Source organism: Vigna angularis, chromosome 5 (genome assembly GCF_016808095.1).
Source record: "Vigna angularis cultivar LongXiaoDou No.4 chromosome 5, ASM1680809v1, whole genome shotgun sequence".
Taxonomy (NCBI): Eukaryota; Viridiplantae; Streptophyta; class Magnoliopsida; order Fabales; family Fabaceae; genus Vigna; species Vigna angularis.
The window spans coordinates 40,907,816-40,926,071 of NC_068974.1; the positions used below are offsets into that span (position 1 = coordinate 40,907,816).

Genomic DNA, 18,256 nt, shown 5'->3' on the forward strand with positions numbered 1-18,256 from the left:
ATACGAGGCTATTGGATATGAACTTTTGAACAAGTGACAAGATCTGAGTGAATTGAAGAATTTTGATATATACTTTAAAAGGCTAGAACAAGAGAATATTCACTTAAAAAAAACTCTATAATGCTCAAATTAGCAACATAGTTAAATCTTGAGTAAAAAAGAGTAAATTTGAGATAGTGTACATATTTCCTAATATTTTCTATTAAATACTATGTGTCTTTATAATATTTATATGTTGTGTGACTCTTATAATTAAATTAATAATATCAAGATAGTATCAAATAATATCCATAAATATAATAATTTATCATATGATAATTAATCAAATAATAATGATAATGTTAATGTGACATTTTATCTAATATATTATATTATGTAAATATATAATATAAGAGAATATTACTATCTAGTATAAAAATTTAATTACACAGTATTAATATATATGAATATTTATATCAATAAATATATTTTATAATATTTTTTAACCATTTTAAGTCAATAAAATTAAATAGGTTTTATTGAACTTTATCACTTAACATACTTAACATATTTGTTTATATTTTATAATATCTTTTAACGATTTTAGATACAGTGATTAATTGTTCACTTGTTGAACAAAATATTAACAAAATATAATATTATGAATATAAGGAAGCCGAAGCAGAAAAGGTTTAAGAGAGATGAATTGTAAAATAACATTTACAGGGGTGAATAAGGGACGGAGAAGAATAAACAAATAAAATAAAATGAAAAAGGGGAAAAGAAGTGAATGCGAAATTGACATGCACGTTTGTAAGTGGAAAAGAGAAAAGGTTGTTTGGTACCATGCATTTGCATTTATTTGCATATGCATATGCCAAAACAAAACCTCCCCACTTTGAACCTTCTTTTGATCTCTCAGAGCAAAAGCAAAAGCAAAACGTAGCCTCCAGTATATACTACTTACCATCACCACCAAAACCAAAACCACCATTATTGTTTTGCCCAACTTTAGAAGAAAGCAGACTTAACTCCTTTGAAAGGGAGATTTCTACTTTTTCTTCTTTCAAATTATTTATTAAACATTGCACTGCTTGAATGTTTTGGTAGCTTCTCTATGGCCCACCACCATTATTATTTTAAAATCATCTACCCAAACTTTATCCCCATCTTCAACCCCACCCCCTTCATTAATAATCCAAAACCAACGACACCCCATTATTAATATTTATTTAAATCCACACAACAGCTAACACCTCCTCCTCAGTAAGTAAAAAAACGCAGGTGTGAATGTTTTTTTTGGAGTAAGTTAAATAAACAAAGATTAGGATGTTGTTAATATTCTGTGATGACATAGAAAGTAGGGAGCCAGTAGAATATCTCCCCCAAAGAAAGGCACATGAAAGAAGGGGCCACCACACCAAACAGCAATAGCAATAGCAGTAGCAATTGCAATAGCATGTCCAACACATATCCCATTTATTTCTCTTTCTAACAATTTTTTCTGTCTTCACACTCCAAATCAGCAGAGCGTATGCATATCTCATCACCTCATCACCGCTCACACCCGGTGTCCTACTCCTATTTCCTCACTCAATATCATAATTGAATTATTGGAGCATCACAGCACCATGAACATGCTGGTGGTAGAGGTTGTGGATGCAAGCGACCTCATGCCCAAAGACGGGGAGGGCTCAGCCAACCCCTTTGTGGAGGTGAAGTTTGATGAGCAGCAGCATACTACTGAGACAAAGCACAAAGACCTCAATCCTTATTGGAACCAGAAGCTGGTGTTCCACATCGATAACCCGAGAGATCTTGCGTACAAGACAATTGAAGTGGTTGTATACAATCGTAATGATCGGAACCACAACAATTTCCTTGGAAGGGTCAGACTTTCCGGCTCTTCCATCCCTCTGTCGGAGTCCCAGGCCCGTGTTGAACGCTACCCACTTGAGAAACGTGGCCTCTTTTCAAACATCAGGGGCGATATTGCTCTCAAGTGTTATGCGCTGCATGATCCTCTTCCTTCTCATCCTCCACCGCAACCTCAGGACGCCGGCGGCGATCCTGCTGCTGCTTCTGAACAGCATCGTCCTCCTCCCCCTGCCCCGGCGGAGGAGGATCAGCACACTCCCTTGCAAGAAATAAACCCCAACATGGTGGCGGAGGAGGAAAGCGTGAACAGTGAAAGGGAGGAAAAGAAAAAGAAGAAGATGAAAAAGAAAGAAAAGGAAGTGAGGACTTTTCACTCTATACCTGCTGCGGCTGCTGCAGCGAAGGCACAGTTCCAGTCACAGTCCCAGGCGGCAGCGGAAACGGTGAGGAGGGCTGACTTCGCAAAGGCTGGACCACCGAACGTGATGTTGATGCAGATCCCAAAGCAAAACCCCGAGTATGGACTGGTGGAGACAAGTCCTCCTCTGGCGGCTCGCTTGCGGTACAGAGGAGGGGACAAGATATCAACCACCTACGACTTGGTGGAACAGATGCATTACTTGTACGTTAATGTTGTAAAGGCAAGGGATCTCCCCGTGATGGATATCACGGGCAGCCTTGATCCTTACGTGGAAGTCAAGCTCGGTAACTACAAGGGCCTCACCAAACACCTGGACAAGAATCAGAACCCTGTTTGGAAGCAAATCTTTGCCTTCTCCAAGGAGAGGTTGCAATCAAATTTGCTTGAAGTGACTGTGAAGGACAAGGACATTGGCAAAGATGATTTTGTTGGGAGAGTTCTGTTTGATCTGACGGAGGTTCCTCTTCGGGTGCCCCCAGACAGCCCCTTGGCTCCTCAGTGGTACAGATTGGAGGACAAGAAGGGCCAAAAAATTCACAACAATGGCGAAATCATGCTTGCGGTTTGGATGGGAACACAGGCCGACGAGTCCTTCCCGGAGGCGTGGCACTCCGACGCTCACAACGTCAGCCACTCGAACCTTGCAAACACCCGCTCAAAGGTATATTTCTCACCCAAGCTTTTCTATCTTAGAGTTCAAGTCATCGAAGCTCAGGATCTTGTTCCTTCCGATAAAGGAAGAGCCCCGAACGCTGTTGTTAGAGTACAGCTCGGGAACCAGATGAGATTCACCCGTCCTTCTCAGATGAGAAGCACCAACCCAGTTTGGAACGACGAGCTCATGTTTGTGGCTGCCGAGCCATTTGAGGATTTCATCATTGTGACTGTGGAGGACAAAGTAGGTCCTAGTGCTGAAATATTGGGAAGGGAGATCATATCAGTTAGAAGTGTTCCACCCAGACACGAGACCAGCAAGCTCCCTGATTCTCGTTGGTTCAATTTGCACAGGCCCAGTGCTGTCGGTGAGGAAGAAACGGAGAAAAAGAAGGAGAAATTCTCGAGCAAGATTCACCTAAGAATGTGTCTGGAGGCCGGGTACCATGTGCTGGATGAGTCCACGCATTTCAGCAGCGATCTTCAGCCATCCTCCAAACATCTGAGGAAGAAAAACATTGGCATCCTCGAACTCGGGATACTGAGTGCCCGCAATTTGGTGCCCCTGAAGGCCAGGGAAGGTAGGACAACTGATGCTTACTGCGTGGCCAAGTATGGCAACAAATGGGTTCGAACCAGAACTCTGCTTGACACTCTGTCCCCTCGATGGAATGAGCAATATACGTGGGAGGTTTATGATCCATGCACTGTCATCACAATTGGGGTTTTTGATAACCACCACATCAATGGGAGCAGTGATTCAAAAGATCAGAGAATTGGAAAGGTGAGAATCCGATTATCAACTCTGGAAACTGATAAGGTGTATACTCATTTTTATCCTCTGCTGGTCCTCCAACCCAATGGCCTGAAGAAGAACGGAGAGCTTCACTTGGCCGTGAGATTCACATGCACCGCTTGGGTGAATATGGTAGCCCAGTATGGCAGGCCTTTGCTTCCCAAAATGCATTATGTCCAACCCATACCTGTGAGGCACATAGACTGGCTCCGCCACCAGGCCATGCAGATTGTGGCAGCTCGCCTATCCAGAGCTGAGCCACCCCTTAGGCGTGAAACAGTTGAGTACATGCTGGACGTGGATTACCATATGTGGAGTCTAAGGAGAAGCAAAGCCAATTTTCACCGCATAATGTCAATCCTCAGAGGAGTTACAGCAGTTTGCAAATGGTTTGATGACATCTGCACCTGGAGAAACCCAATCACAACCTGTCTTGTTCACGTCCTGTTCTTGATACTGGTTTGCTACCCGGAACTGATATTGCCCACCATTTTCCTTTACTTGTTTGTAATTGGGATTTGGAATTACCGGTTCAGGCCAAGGCAACCACCCCACATGGATGCCAGGTTGTCACAGGCAGAAACTGCCCACCCAGATGAACTGGACGAGGAATTTGACACTTTTCCATCCACAAAACCTTCAGATATTGTGAGAATGAGGTATGACAGATTGCGGAGTGTGGCGGGTAGAGTACAGACTGTGGTTGGAGATCTGGCTACTCAGGGAGAAAGAGCTCAAGCCATACTAAATTGGAGAGACTCGCGGGCAACATCTATCTTTATCATCTTCTCGCTCATATGGGCCGTATTCATTTACATTACTCCCTTTCAGGTGGTGGCAATTCTCGTAGGCCTATATATGCTACGTCATCCTCGGTTTAGGAGCAAGATGCCTTCAGTACCAATCAATTTCTTCAAGAGATTGCCTTCCAGATCAGACACGCTTATATGATGAAACGTTTTGCTTTTTCTCATTTTATCAAATTATTGTGGACAAATAATCGATGTATGTATGAATAAACAGAGCTGCACCATTACACGTTCGAAAATTAAAGAGGGTAGAGCAAACATGTGCATAGTCCCCCTCCAATTTCAGTAGCAAAAGCACACTTTCATTGTATGAAAGAATATATGTACATCCCAAAGCATCAGTTTCAGCTACGGCAAATAAATATTTCTTCATGCACGTAAGAGCTTTGTTAAATTACGAAAGGCTGAACTTTCTATTACTTTCGAACACGTAAAATAATGGCCAGTCTCGATGAGCTAAAAACAAGTTCGTTCTCTCTCATACCAAGCCCCAAAATGATTTCCTATGAATCTTATCAAATTAATACAACTGACGTAAAATCTAAACTAAGATATTGAGGGTGTGTGAGAATTTGCGGATATATGCGAAAACACTTGATACAGTTTGTACAGGTCAAAATCGGGAATAACAGTTTGATTCAGGAAAAAATTAATAAAAAAAACTTTTGACAGCTCTTTTACTGGGACCAAATTACTCTGAACGCAAGAGCTGCTACAAGAGCAATAATAGTAAAGATGCTGATAGATATTCCACCCAAAAGAACCTTATCAACGAAGTCCCACTTCTTCATCTTTCTTTCATGCTTTTTAACAGATCCCGAGGCAAGCTCACTCTCAACTTTTTTGTGCAGATGCTCCCGCTTCCTTAGTATCCATCCAACTAAATTTCTATTATTTTGGTTCTGTTGCACTGCATTGCCTCTTGAAGCGTCACTCTTGTCGATACTACAACAGATGTCACTTCCACATGCACAAGATTCTGGATCTTCTGAGAATCCACCAGGCTTGGCTGGGTTAACGCAGAGAGAATGCAAGTCCCGATCAGGAACCAACTTGTTTAGAGCTTTACTGTCACTTACATGGTCGATTGTCTCAATTACTTCCCCAAAGACAGACCATCTTCCCACAGATGTTATCTTAGCCATAGCTGAAGCTCCCAGCATATGGTCTGGAGCAAGTACAAGAACTTGTATATATCCTTTCGTATGACCAACCTTCGACATTGACAAATAAAATCATTAGTTGATATATAACACAAATAAATACAAATTATAAAGTCTCAAGTTCGAAGGGGTGCTTCACAGGAATTCGCATTTTATCATTCGCAAGTATGCAACGTGCAGGCGAGAACAAAAATTAGGAATAAAACAAGAAACAAGATATTTCTTCGTCCCATCCCATTCTCTTTCATGATTGTACAAGAGGCCAAAAACCTATGTTTATTTATGCTATGGGAGTAGATCTCTTGCAACACCCCTAATGTAATAAAGATTTTAACTACATGGAAAGAAAGCAAGACCCTTTTGCAAATAAACAAACTAAAGTCTAAAGTATTGCAATTTGAAACCCCCCCGCATGATTACTAAGGCAGTTAAAGTTTATAAACAAAAATACCTGCTGCTCAACATTAATCATCATGATGAAAAATAATTAAAAACACGTCCTCTAACACTATTTTGAGCATACTCTTTATGATTGACTAAATTTATTTGAAATTACAAATTTTTTAGGTTCTACTTATTTACTGAGCTCCAAACATGATTTTATTCTTCTGATAAATTTTAACCAATAGAAGAAAGTATGTTAGAAGAAGTATCAGAAAGGGTGTTGACATGTTAATAGCTCTCCGTTGTTGATAAATGGAATGAGAAAAAGAAAGACAGATCAGGAAAACCTCATCTCGCTTAGCCCAAAATTTCTTTCTTTGGAACTTTAGCAGGTCATGGTAAAAAAAAATTCAGTGTTGAGATACTAGAGATCAAAATTTCAGGCTTACAGGCACAAGTGCAAATGAATTGAATGCAACAAATGGCATACTTAAATGAAATACATTTAAAAGCAACAAAAACAATCAACATTCAAGATCTACTTGACTGCCTTACCAAGTGAATTCCATCAGATGCAATATCAGTAATCCAAATTCTTTCCACTTTGCCTTCCATCCCAGAGTATGGTGTGAATGATTCAAAGACATTTGTCAATTCTCGGCTTCTTCTCTTAACCACATTACTTGGAACCTTTTTCATCCTTGCAGCAGGTGTCCCTATCATTTTATAGGAATATGACTATTATTACTTGCCCCAGGAGGGGAAAATTATATGCATCGTATAGACATGATAACAGATCTTTGGTGGTAATATAGGTGGTCTAATTTTTAAACACCAAAATTTAAACCTGGTGAATGAAAATTCCTCAACAGTTCCAATCCTGCCCCCAACCCACTACGACATCTTTTTCTTTAACCCTATATCCACACACAACATATTGCCTAAATTTGCCGAATTCTACTTGAATGAAAATTTTTAAACACCAAAATTTAAACCTGGTGAATGAAAATTCCTCAACAGTTCCAATCCTGCCCCCAACCCACTACGACATCTTTTTCTTTAACCCTATATCCACACACAACATATTGCCTAAATTTGCCGAATTCTACTTGAGTAAAAGAAAATATATTTATCTGTGCAAATGCATAACAACATCATGCTAAATTCATTGGTTATCAAGAAAAGCAGTTAAGCATCATTGATGAACACAAATTAACAACACTTCTTTGTTTTCTCATAACAGTTAGAAAAGATGTTACTGATAAAACAATAGCTCACACAAGCACCTCTCAGTAATCTAGAAAGACATTTATAGACATTCATGGACCTTTATATTGAGTAAGTAGCATACCGTAACACCTAGAACACGGGTAAAATGAAATACAAAAGAACAGAGAACTTCTCTGCTTAATGCATCTATTACGACTATTATTATCCAGAATACCTTTTGTACGAGAGAATCATTCCATTACAATTTAGGATTAATTTTAGCATAAGAAAAGGAAATATCATAAAAAGGGAAGTTTGGAGGAGAAGGCTCCCACAAGCACGGTGGGGTAAGGGAGGGTCAGAAAAGCACAACGCAATAAAAATAAGGGGAAAAAAATGCACGCAGCACTGTCTGGATCCAGCACATCATAACCTAACTTCTACACTGTACTACAGACTAGGTACCTATTTTTAATTTCATCCTTAAAATGAAGTTATGAAAGTTGCATTCAATATTTATTCGACAGATCACAAACCTGGTCGAGGATAAAATTGTGAAATGTGAACTTGAGGGAACTTGTAATCTTTAACAAGATCGACAGTCTGCACAAAATCTTCATCAGTTTCACCTGAAAATGCCCAAGAAATAAGTGTTACCAAGATCTATGCACTAGTTTTCTTCTTAAACTCATTCCCGGCTATCTATATAAATTCAAAACCAGTTCAATCATATGTATCTTTTCACACTTCCAGTTCACAAATGACTCACCCCAATTGTAATATCTATTTAATGTCATTTATTATTAAAGTTGATAAGAACTTCAAGCTTAGACTCCAGCTTGACATATTTTTATACAAAATTATTCATAATTACCATAGTTATTCTACACTGTACGTTTATTGCACACAGAACTATGCATATCAGGAAACAGTATGTTACAGAACATAACAAAGATCATCCACTAACCAGGAAATCCACATATTATATCAGTGGCAATCTGCATCTCTGGCACAAGCTCAGTTAGAGTATCTACAACAGTCCTGAACTCACTCACAGTATATTCCCTATTCATTGCCTGATAAATCAGATTAGTTAGTATATTATATGGTGCATACTATAGTATACAACCTCACCAATACTCTTTATGACTTACGGTCAAAACAGTATCACTTCCCGACTGAACCGGTACATGTAGAAAGGAGTACACACAAGGATGCCGCAAAATCTCAGCTATTTCCTTCAAGTGTTCAAGGATATAAGGTGGATTGGTCATTCCAATACGTAGCATTGTGCTTGCATCAGCTGGTAGTTCTTCCACTAAGGCCTTCAACAAAGTTGGAAGATTCACACCAATGTCACGACCTGTAAAACATCATGACCCCAAGAAACCATTGATATAAAACCCACTCTCAATTTCATAACACTTTGAGTAACCTGAATTGATTAGCTGTCAATGCAACATAATATGAAATTTCATTAAGATCAAAGCTGCAAATATCTTAAACTAGTGAAAGATATTGAAGGACTCTGGCCAACAATCAAAATTACCATATGCTCCAGTGTCCTCACTGCTAAGCCATATCTCTTTAACTCCATCAGAAATGACAGATTTTACACGCCCAACCTGCAGCACTTCCAAATTAATACGTACATAACACACACATAAGCAAAATATAATAATAAAAGGAACACAAACACATATTATAACTCACTGTCAGCGTACTTACAAGGCTATCAATTGTATAACTTCCTAGGTGACCCCGAGCATGCTTTGTCTTGCAATAAGTGCAGGCACCTAAACAACCAACATTAATAGGAAGAATCTCAACAAACTTGTTCTTCCTTACCTGATGCAGCAGTATAATTTGAAAAAATCAAGCTAATATGCACTAACTATACAAAGCATAAAACACAAGTGTTAACACACGACAATTGGGTAGAAATTCAAACCTTTGGAAGGTCGAGTGCTGGCAATGTCTTACGGGTCAAAAGGCGGACTTCGTGACCTTTCAAAGTCTCTTCTACAATTTCAACAACACGATCAATTTGCTGGACTCCAACTATGCTGATCCCTTCCAGTTCTTTCAAATACCGACTTCCTTGAGGGACACAGCCAGCAACAACTAGTGGTTTATTTGAAGATTTTCCTTTCGTTATGATGGTATCCATAGCAGATTGACTGGGGGATTTCACTGTGCAACTGGAGCAGTAATTACTTAACGTGAATATAAGGATGATGCATTGATGTTAATGTGAAAGCGTATGAATGAAGCAGAAAAAGTGTTGAGGGTGGAGGAACAGGATAACTGACGTGTTAATGAGCCAGAGATCTGCTTGGTCTGGATTGTCACTCAAAGAATAACCAAAAGCAGAAAGCTGGCCAGCCATATATTCACTGTCACTCTGTCAAAATCAAACAATTATGCACAAATTAATCAACTCATAGCACAGAATGCGCAACACAGCAATGCACAACACAACACAAACAAACACAACACTTGCCTGGTTGTGAGAGCAGCCAAAGGTCTTTATGTAGATAGTCTGCGGGAACAACACCGAAACAAAGAAAGAATGAGAAAATAAAGAGAAAGCGGAAGAGTGAGGAGAATGATGAGACCTACCTGAGTGCCAGGAATTGCAGGAGAAGGCGAAGAAGAGAGTTTATTCCGCTTGCTCCCAACGCCAACACCAACGCCCACAGCTGCCGCCAACGGCAAACGGAAGCCCGGTGGAGTTGCGCTTCCGCTTCCGGCCAGCAAATCTTCAATGTCCTCCATCTCCTCTCCCTTCTCTTCTCTCTCTTCTGCCCTAAACAAAAACAACCCTTCTCGCTTGCCGAACGCATTTTGTTATATATTTAAGTCAAAAACTCCCTATGTTACTTTTAATTTCATTCAATTTATGCAACCATCCTAATTTTTATTTGAAACTCTAAATTAAAACTCTTTCTTTTTTACAATTTTTTAATTACATTTCCAACTTAAAAAATATATACTGTAAATTCATATTTTATTATACTTTCACGTTGCTATAAAGCAAATCCTAGAATCTTTAAATTTAAAATTTTCAATTTGCTTCAAAATATTTACAAAGCTTCACAAAATTTATAAAGTCTATAAAAAGGTTTAAAAAAACAATTATCAGATTATATATTAATTTGACCCATATTAATTTTCTTAAAACCTTCATAAATATAAATAAGCTCATCCTATACAAATTTATGTTAAAAACATTACTTTTCACTATTAATCATTTGAAAAAGAGACATTTTAAGTTATTTATAAATAGTAACAAAAAATGGCACAAGTAAATCGTGAAAGTTGAAAACAAGTTGTTTTTAATCACTAAATCACTGGCTGAAGATTTATCATTTAGATCGTTTTGATATAAGAATTATTACATACACAAATAGATAATCAATATATTATTCGGTGATTTACACAAAATAATTTTGGGTGTTGCTGCCTCCATCACCCCTAGTGCTTCTGCACCTCCTCATTATTTTTTTTTATTCCAAAAATACTCTGCACTTCCTCACTATTTTTTTTTATTCCAAAAATACTCTGCACCTCCTCATTATTTTTTTTATATTCCAAAAATACTCTACACCTCCCCACTATTTTCTTTAATTCCAAAAATACCATACACCTCCCCACTATATTCAACAATCTTTCTCTTTCTCTCTCCACAGTAATGGAGCATTCATATGGTTCAGATTTAAACTTGTGATATATTGCAAAATATAAAATTCAGAGGAAAATTCAATATTAGTGCTTCTATCTCTTCCATTTTATAAACTTAAAAGTTAGATGCAAATACAAAATAATAAACATAATAATATTAATAGTAAATAATATATTATTATTATTATTATTATATAACTTTATAATGACGAAAGAACTAAATAAATTCCAAATCTTTAACAAATAACTTTTATTTTATATTTTAAGTATTTAATAATATTTTTATATTATTTATCTAATAAATTAAATACTTTATTCAAGTTATTTGAGTCAAACATGTCGGTAAGTTAAAACATAATATAATGTTAAAAATTATAGATATTAAATGTAAAAAAAACACACATATATATATAAACATTTTTCTAGAAGTTTAGAACAAAATTTTACCATTTATTAAGTAATTTGAAGAAAAACAAATATATTGAACAGTGAAAATAGGATTGAATCAAACTTATTTAAGGGAAAGTGTAAATAAAATTTTGCAATATATCACAAGTTTAAATCTGAGCCATGTGAATGGTCCATTAATGTGGAGAGAGAAAGAGAAAGATTGTTGAATATAGTGGGGAAGTGTAGTGTATTTTTGGAATAAAAGAAAATAGTGGGGAGGTGTAGATTATTTTTGGAATAAAAGAAAAATAGTGGGGAGGTGTAGGAGCACTTGGGGTGGCAGAGGGAGCAACACCCAATAATTTAACATCTTTCAACTTTGATACGTTACTAATACATATTCAGCCAAATAAGCTCACAAGTAAATGATAACATAACTTTAGATTTTGTCTCTACAACACATTTGGTCACTATTTTATTTCTTGCTTTTTCAAGTATCACAAAAGAATGACATATAACTCTTCAATGAGACTTTACTATTAAAAGGAGAGTATGTACAATTAGCATCTAAATGACATACAACCCTGAATATTTTATTTATATAACAAACTTTTTTCAAGAAAACTTTTAATGCACTTCAATATACAAACAATAACATTTCAATGATTTACACGAGGAGAATCAAGAAAATGACTCACTATACTGACTTTAAAGACGAGTAATTATAAGGTAGTTCAATTTTTCAACTAATCTTTTGTACTTCTTAGTATTTAAAAGTAACTTTCCTTAATTAGGTAGGAGTTTGACATTGGAATTCATTGACATGTCAACAAACTTTAAATTCATTAACCTAGTTTTGAAATATTTAATGCATACTTCCTTTGAGAAATAAAAAAAAAAATCCATTATTGGATTATGCTACCTCAATCCTTAATAAATATTTCAGTTTGCGAAAGGTCTTTAATTTGAAAATGGTGCAAATGTGTTGTTTTTTACCTGAGATTTAATGGTGATCATTATATGTAATTACAATATTATTAACATATATTACTAGATAGATGTATTCAACACCTTAATAGCGGCAAAATACAATTATCTCTCTAATTACAAGTCATACCAAAATGTTGAATAGCAATGCTAAATTTGTCAAAACATGTCCTCAGAGACTACATGAGGCCATGTAAATATTTGCAAAAAATGACATTACCAATCAAAAAACTCTCTCTGAGCAACAAAACCAAAAGGTTACTCTATATAAATTTTTTCATACAAATCATCATTAAGAAAATCATATTTGGTATCTAGTTGATAAAGAGACCAATGTTGAAAAGCAACAATGGCTACAAATAAATGAACAAATATCATAATTGAAATTGGACAAAAGTGTCACCATAGTGCAACCCAAAAAATTGTGTATAATCTTTAATCATTATATAAGCTTTGAGACGATTAATAGTACCATTAATACCAACTTTGATAACAAAAATTCACTTACAACCAACAACAAAATTCCCAAAATAAAAAGGAACGAGTTCCCAAGTTCCATTACTTCAAAAGTTACTTTTATATACACATAAGGTACCTTCCTTGATAAGAGACCTTTTGGAGTAGTACCAAAAGCAAATATGTGAAGGCTTGAACTAGAGGAGATAATATTTTATCAATGTGGAGACTTATATGTGTGTTGTCCCTCCCTACAATTGGCATCAGAGTCGGTGGCTCAGGTCTGGTGATCGGGCTCAAACGAGTACATCCCTCTATGGCAAGGTGAAGCCTTAGGAGGTGGCAAACAACCAGATGAATAATGAGAGGTGGAGAGCAAGATATGCTAAGTGGTGTGACTATGGGTTTGCAGACTATGGTGTACTCGAGCATAAAAAGAAAGACTTTCGTTGTAACGGACGTAGAGAACCATAGTCCTATGTTTGAGGGAAGGTTTGTTAGGATACAAACAAAGTCCCACATCAGATAAAACAATAGATGGACATAAGTTTATATACACATAAGATACATCCATTGGTAAGAGGCCTTTTGGAGTAGTACCAAAAGAAAATCTGTGACAGCTTAACCCAAAGCGGATAATATCTTACCAGTGTGCAGTTCTATGTGTGTTGTCCCTTCTTACAAAATATATGTAACTTTACGGAGGACAATGGGAATACCGTATTCAACTATCGAAATCGAAGAGGATGGAGGAGTTGGCACTATAAGAGTCATTTAGTGAAGGATTGGAAATCTATCGAGTATTATACACCTAAAAAGGTGGCGAAAGTGGGAGATTTGTAGGTACACTAGACACAACAAAAGGATCACAAACAATTGAGATAATGACTTGATCAAATGTAGATACAATAGAAGAAGGATTAGACTTAAAGTAAAGGAAAGACTCACGATGAAGGTGATGTCATCTGAAATTTAATAGCCGTTAAGAGAATTAAAAAAACATTTATACATTTTTTGTGATATAGTAAATATTAAAAAGACATTCGTGCAACCTAACAAATAGGTTATGAAAATCAAGATACAAATTTTTAGCATAACATGTGGACCCAAAGATTCTAAGTGGTAAGGAATGGAGAGGTTCAAGAGGGAATAAATTAGAATATTGAGTTTTGTTATCTAAACCCAAACGAGACATGCAATTAATAAGATAACACATAATAAGAACAACATCACCTCAATAACTTTGAAAAACCTCACAATTGATTGAAGTTGTATAAGTTGTTTCAATGAAATGCCTATTCTTGCAATAAATCACTCTCATTTTATTGAAGTGTCACATGAGGTTTGATAGAGAATACGTGAGAAGCTATAAAAGTTTGCAAAGAATGAGAAAGATACTCAGACACATTATCACTGCACAAACTTCTAACAAAAACTCCAAATTGATTTTTAATTTCATCATAAAATTATTAGAATATGAAAAATAACTGAAAACAATCTTTTATTAAAAACAACTAAATACATCTTGAATAGTCATAAATAAAAGTGACAAAATACTGAAATTTAGATTAACATGACTTGGTCTCGAAATGTCATAATGAACAAGATAAAAGGAGACTAAACACGTTGGGTGACACTTTATGAAACAAATTACAACTATGTTTTCTTAATTGACATGACTCACAATGAAAAATTGATAACTTAAACAGACTTGGAAAAAGCTTGTGCATCTTGGCAAGGCTAGGATGACTCAATATCTAATGAATAAAAGATGGAGAATCCATGATTGAACCAACATGCACATTTGATGTTAATCATCCATCCCGAACTTTGATCCTGTAAACAAACAAAATATTTGGTAAAAGAGATAATACAATTAAGGGAACAAATGAGACAAATGAGGGATAATAAGTTAAATAGAGACCCAAGGACATAAACAACATTATTAATAGATAGAGAATAAAGAAGATGAGTAGCACCAACACCATATGAGGAGGCCTTAGGGACATTGACCTCGGTAAAAAAAGATAAATTCAAAAATAGACAGAAAAAAGAAAATGGATTTATTACTAATAACTTGGCCTAGAAAGACAAATAATCAACAATGGTCAAATAACTGAGAAACAAGTTCGCACAATCAATTCAGATAATATTCATGAATGATATTATTCAAAACCAATTCAAAAAGAATGTGTAACCTTGCAAATTCTTAGTTATGGTGCTCACAATGCAAATATCATAAGAATGAATGGATATGTTTTATGAGAGACAAACAACCATGGCAAAATGTTGTCATTGATCAACAAAAGAAACCAACCATCATTAAAAAAAATGTTTCACTCAAGCACACTAGTGTATAGTGGTGTTTATTATTCCATCTTCTACCACTACTTGCACACAATTTAACTTTGCTTTTCATTTAAAGAGCCAAGAGTTATCCAAAACATGCAACATTAACAAGAACTTTATTTGGTATTGTGACTAGGCTAAGAAGGGACTTGGTTTTTCTAGGTAGCAAGAATAAACAAAGAAAGCAATTACATCATTTTACAACATTAACAATCTACTCTCTTCTAATTGAAAACTATAATGAAACCAAACACCATCTTACAACTAACAATGAAAATCAAGCAAAGTTAATTGTAAGTAAAAAATAATAACACTCGATGGATATAAACTCTAAAGCACAAAATTTCACCCGATTAAGACTTTGGTTTCCGAAAGTGGTCATACAAAATGCCACGATCATTAATTGCAATAAAAGCAATAACAACACTATACATACAAACATGAGAACAATCATAAGTACAAGTTTTCACAAGATCACAACATACTCTCAATGTAACCCAAAATCAACTCATGAGCAAACATAAATAGTTCTCCTCAATATTATGCAAAACTTACTCAAAAATCACAAAACCAATGCATCATATTTGTCATACCAGCCAAGTCACAGTCTTATTTTATTATCAAACAAGAAATTAAAAATAGAAATAAAAAGAAAGAAATTCAAACTCTTTTTGGAGGGTTGCCTATTGAACCAATACCCTCTGTCTCCTTGTGTCTTATTCTTCATTCTCATCAATACCTTGCACTCATAAGAACACAAAAGATACTTGAACAAACAAGTTAGTCCAATGGAATTTATATAAACAAAGATTTGAAAATAAAGAATTGAAAAACATACATAAATAAACAAAACAAAGAATTGAAAACATAAACAATAAAGAGAATTGAAAAATGAAAGACATAAACATAAGCTCATCGACCAAAACAACAATCATACACTTCAAATATGCATAATGTATTAAAACAAATTTCCCAAACAACCTCACTCAGATTTCTCTTATTGCAAGATTAACTAGTACTCTCATGTGTGATGAATACTACTTTCCTTATTCTCTAAGGTCAAAACATACAAATTCCTCTTATAGTGCCTATATAAGTCTTAAACTGTCTACTCAATCCCTTGACATAAGTTTGCTCGAAACTTGCATTCCAGAAAGATTGAAGCCAAACACACATTCTCATCCTTGGTTATTGGAAGCCAAACACACATTCTCATCCTTGGTTACTTGCACTATTTGGTTTGATATGGTTAGTTAGGCTACTAAAATCTTATTCCTAAGACATTCCAACAAATAAATCATGCTCTAAGGTGTACCCCAAGATAAGCATTAAGCACAAACTAAACCAATGGAAAGTATAAACATCTATAGTCAAATTGCATAAAAGAAAGCATATGAAAGAAAACATAAGACAAAGTTTAAAAGCGTCACAAAGGCTTAAATTTTCTTGTGTTGAAATAGAAGACCCCAACCACAGTGTCAACAACTTATTAACGATTGTGAACGACAACAAGTGCACTAATCATAATGTAACAAATAATAAGTATTTATTGTTCTCTCCCAAGGGAATTGTGCAACACATGAAAACTCTTACATTCAATACCTCAATTAGACACATTATTCACAAAATTACACAAAGTTCTTTAGTATTTGCATCAAAGAGTTGGTGTGCAATTGGAATTTAACACAGAGTATTTAAAATTGTCAAGACTATACTCCATCATCTTCAATCTCATGCATATTCAATCCTCACAATTATGTCAAAATCAACTCATAAATATTCTCAAATCCTATCTCTAATGACTTTGAGTCTATGATAACTCATTAAGTTTCAATTCCTTGAATAATCAACAAGTGATTAAGTTTAAGAGACAATAGTCAAATCATGTTCTATTTCTAGATACAAGTTTTAATAGGTGCTTAATTTCAGTTTTAGGTTCAAAAGACATTTTTCAGCATCTCAAGAAATAATAATCAAGTAATGAGTGATCAAGACACAACAAACATTAAGAATAGAAGTCAAATACTAATATTAAAATGGAACATCATATATATTACAACACAAATACACAATAATTTAATTTATTACATCTAATCTCAACAATAAGTTTAGCTCTTTGTGGTGGAGAACTTAGAGTTTACATATTGAAGAGATATGGAAGAAATTAGAACCAAAGAGAAGAGAAGAAAAAGGTTCTTTCCCAAGGTACCTAGCAACTACTCCAAGTTCCATTTGTGCATTCCACTCACATTCATATGTTAGGATACAAACAAAGTCTCACATTGGATAAAACAAGAGATGAACATGGGTTTATATACACATAAAATACCTTCCTTGGTAAGAGGCCTTTTGGAGTGGTACCAAAAGCAAATATGTGAGGGTTTGGCCCAAAATGGACAATATCTTACCTGTGTGAAGATTTATGTGTGTGTCGAACCTCCCTACACCATATCTTCAATCTGCAGATCATCTCCCTTTTCAATCCCTATCAATAAATACCTAATTTTGACAATTCAGCAACACCTCCATTCGGTGCCACCTCAAAATTGATGGATGTAATCGTTCAGATCGAGAGAGGGGTGCTCTCTATTAGAGCACTGTGGGTGCCACCCATCGCCCTTGTTGTCGACCAACTCCAAACAACCCTATGAGTTTGTGGCATTGAGCACAATTGTTATTGCACTCGACATGGGGATTTTCCTCAAATTCATTCTTTACTTGTCCAATCATGTTTCTTTGAAGTCCAACTTCTTTTCCTCCACCATGATTGCTTCCTATTCACTTATTTCACACCAGTCAATTATGTGACTGAGCTTGTGACCATGTTCACTCTTGTGGCACTCTTTGTCTGGCTTGCAATGGCAATTGTGATCAACACATTGAGATACTAATGATAAGCAATCATCATAGGTGACTGAAGAAGGTATTGCAGTGGTTGACATTCATAACACACATAATAGGATGGAAGAAGTGGAAGTAAAGGTAAGTACAACTTTGGACCCCAAAATCTGATAATGAACATATGAATAATCATCAAGAAGTCCATATAAGGCCAACAACATGAAAAGCTTTGACCATTGCTCTGATTCTTGAGAAA

General features: G+C 35.7%; 2 protein-coding genes across 2 annotated transcripts; one reads left to right on the forward strand and one right to left on the reverse strand.

The window, feature by feature from the left end:
• Positions 1–1,610: 1,610 nt before the first annotated feature.
• Positions 1,611–4,913, forward strand: LOC108340224 (FT-interacting protein 7). The gene has a single exon (XM_017577442.2). The coding sequence runs from the start codon at positions 1,611–1,613 to the stop codon at positions 4,677–4,679; it is 3,069 nt and encodes a 1,022-aa protein (XP_017432931.1). The 3' UTR covers positions 4,680–4,913.
• A 174-nt stretch (positions 4,914–5,087) lies between these two features.
• Positions 5,088–10,131, reverse strand: LOC108340225 (uncharacterized). Its single transcript, XM_017577443.2, has 11 exons — positions 9,916–10,131; positions 9,797–9,835; positions 9,606–9,697; positions 9,245–9,494; positions 9,022–9,141; positions 8,843–8,918; positions 8,448–8,656; positions 8,261–8,369; positions 7,830–7,922; positions 6,640–6,800; positions 5,088–5,751 (listed from the first exon to the last, which is right to left on the reverse strand). Exons 1-11 carry the CDS (start codon positions 10,069–10,071, stop codon positions 5,215–5,217), a joined length of 1,842 nt encoding a protein of 613 aa, XP_017432932.1. The 5' UTR covers positions 10,072–10,131; the 3' UTR covers positions 5,088–5,214.
• Positions 10,132–18,256: the final 8,125 nt, after the last annotated feature.

Coding starts and splice junctions, on each gene's coding strand:
- LOC108340225 (XM_017577443.2), bottom strand. CDS start 10,071: ATGGAGGACATTGAAGATTTGCTGGCCGGAAGCGGAAGCGCAACTCCA. Junction 6,801..7,829: donor ACAATTTTATCCTCGACCAG/GTTTGTGATCTG, acceptor ATAAAATGATAG/GGACACCTGCTGCAAGGATG. Junction 5,752..6,639: donor CATCTGATGGAATTCACTTG/GTAAGGCAGTCA, acceptor TCAATGTCGAAG/GTTGGTCATACGAAAGGATA.
- LOC108340224 (XM_017577442.2), top strand. CDS start 1,611: ATGAACATGCTGGTGGTAGAGGTTGTGGATGCAAGCGACCTCATGCCC.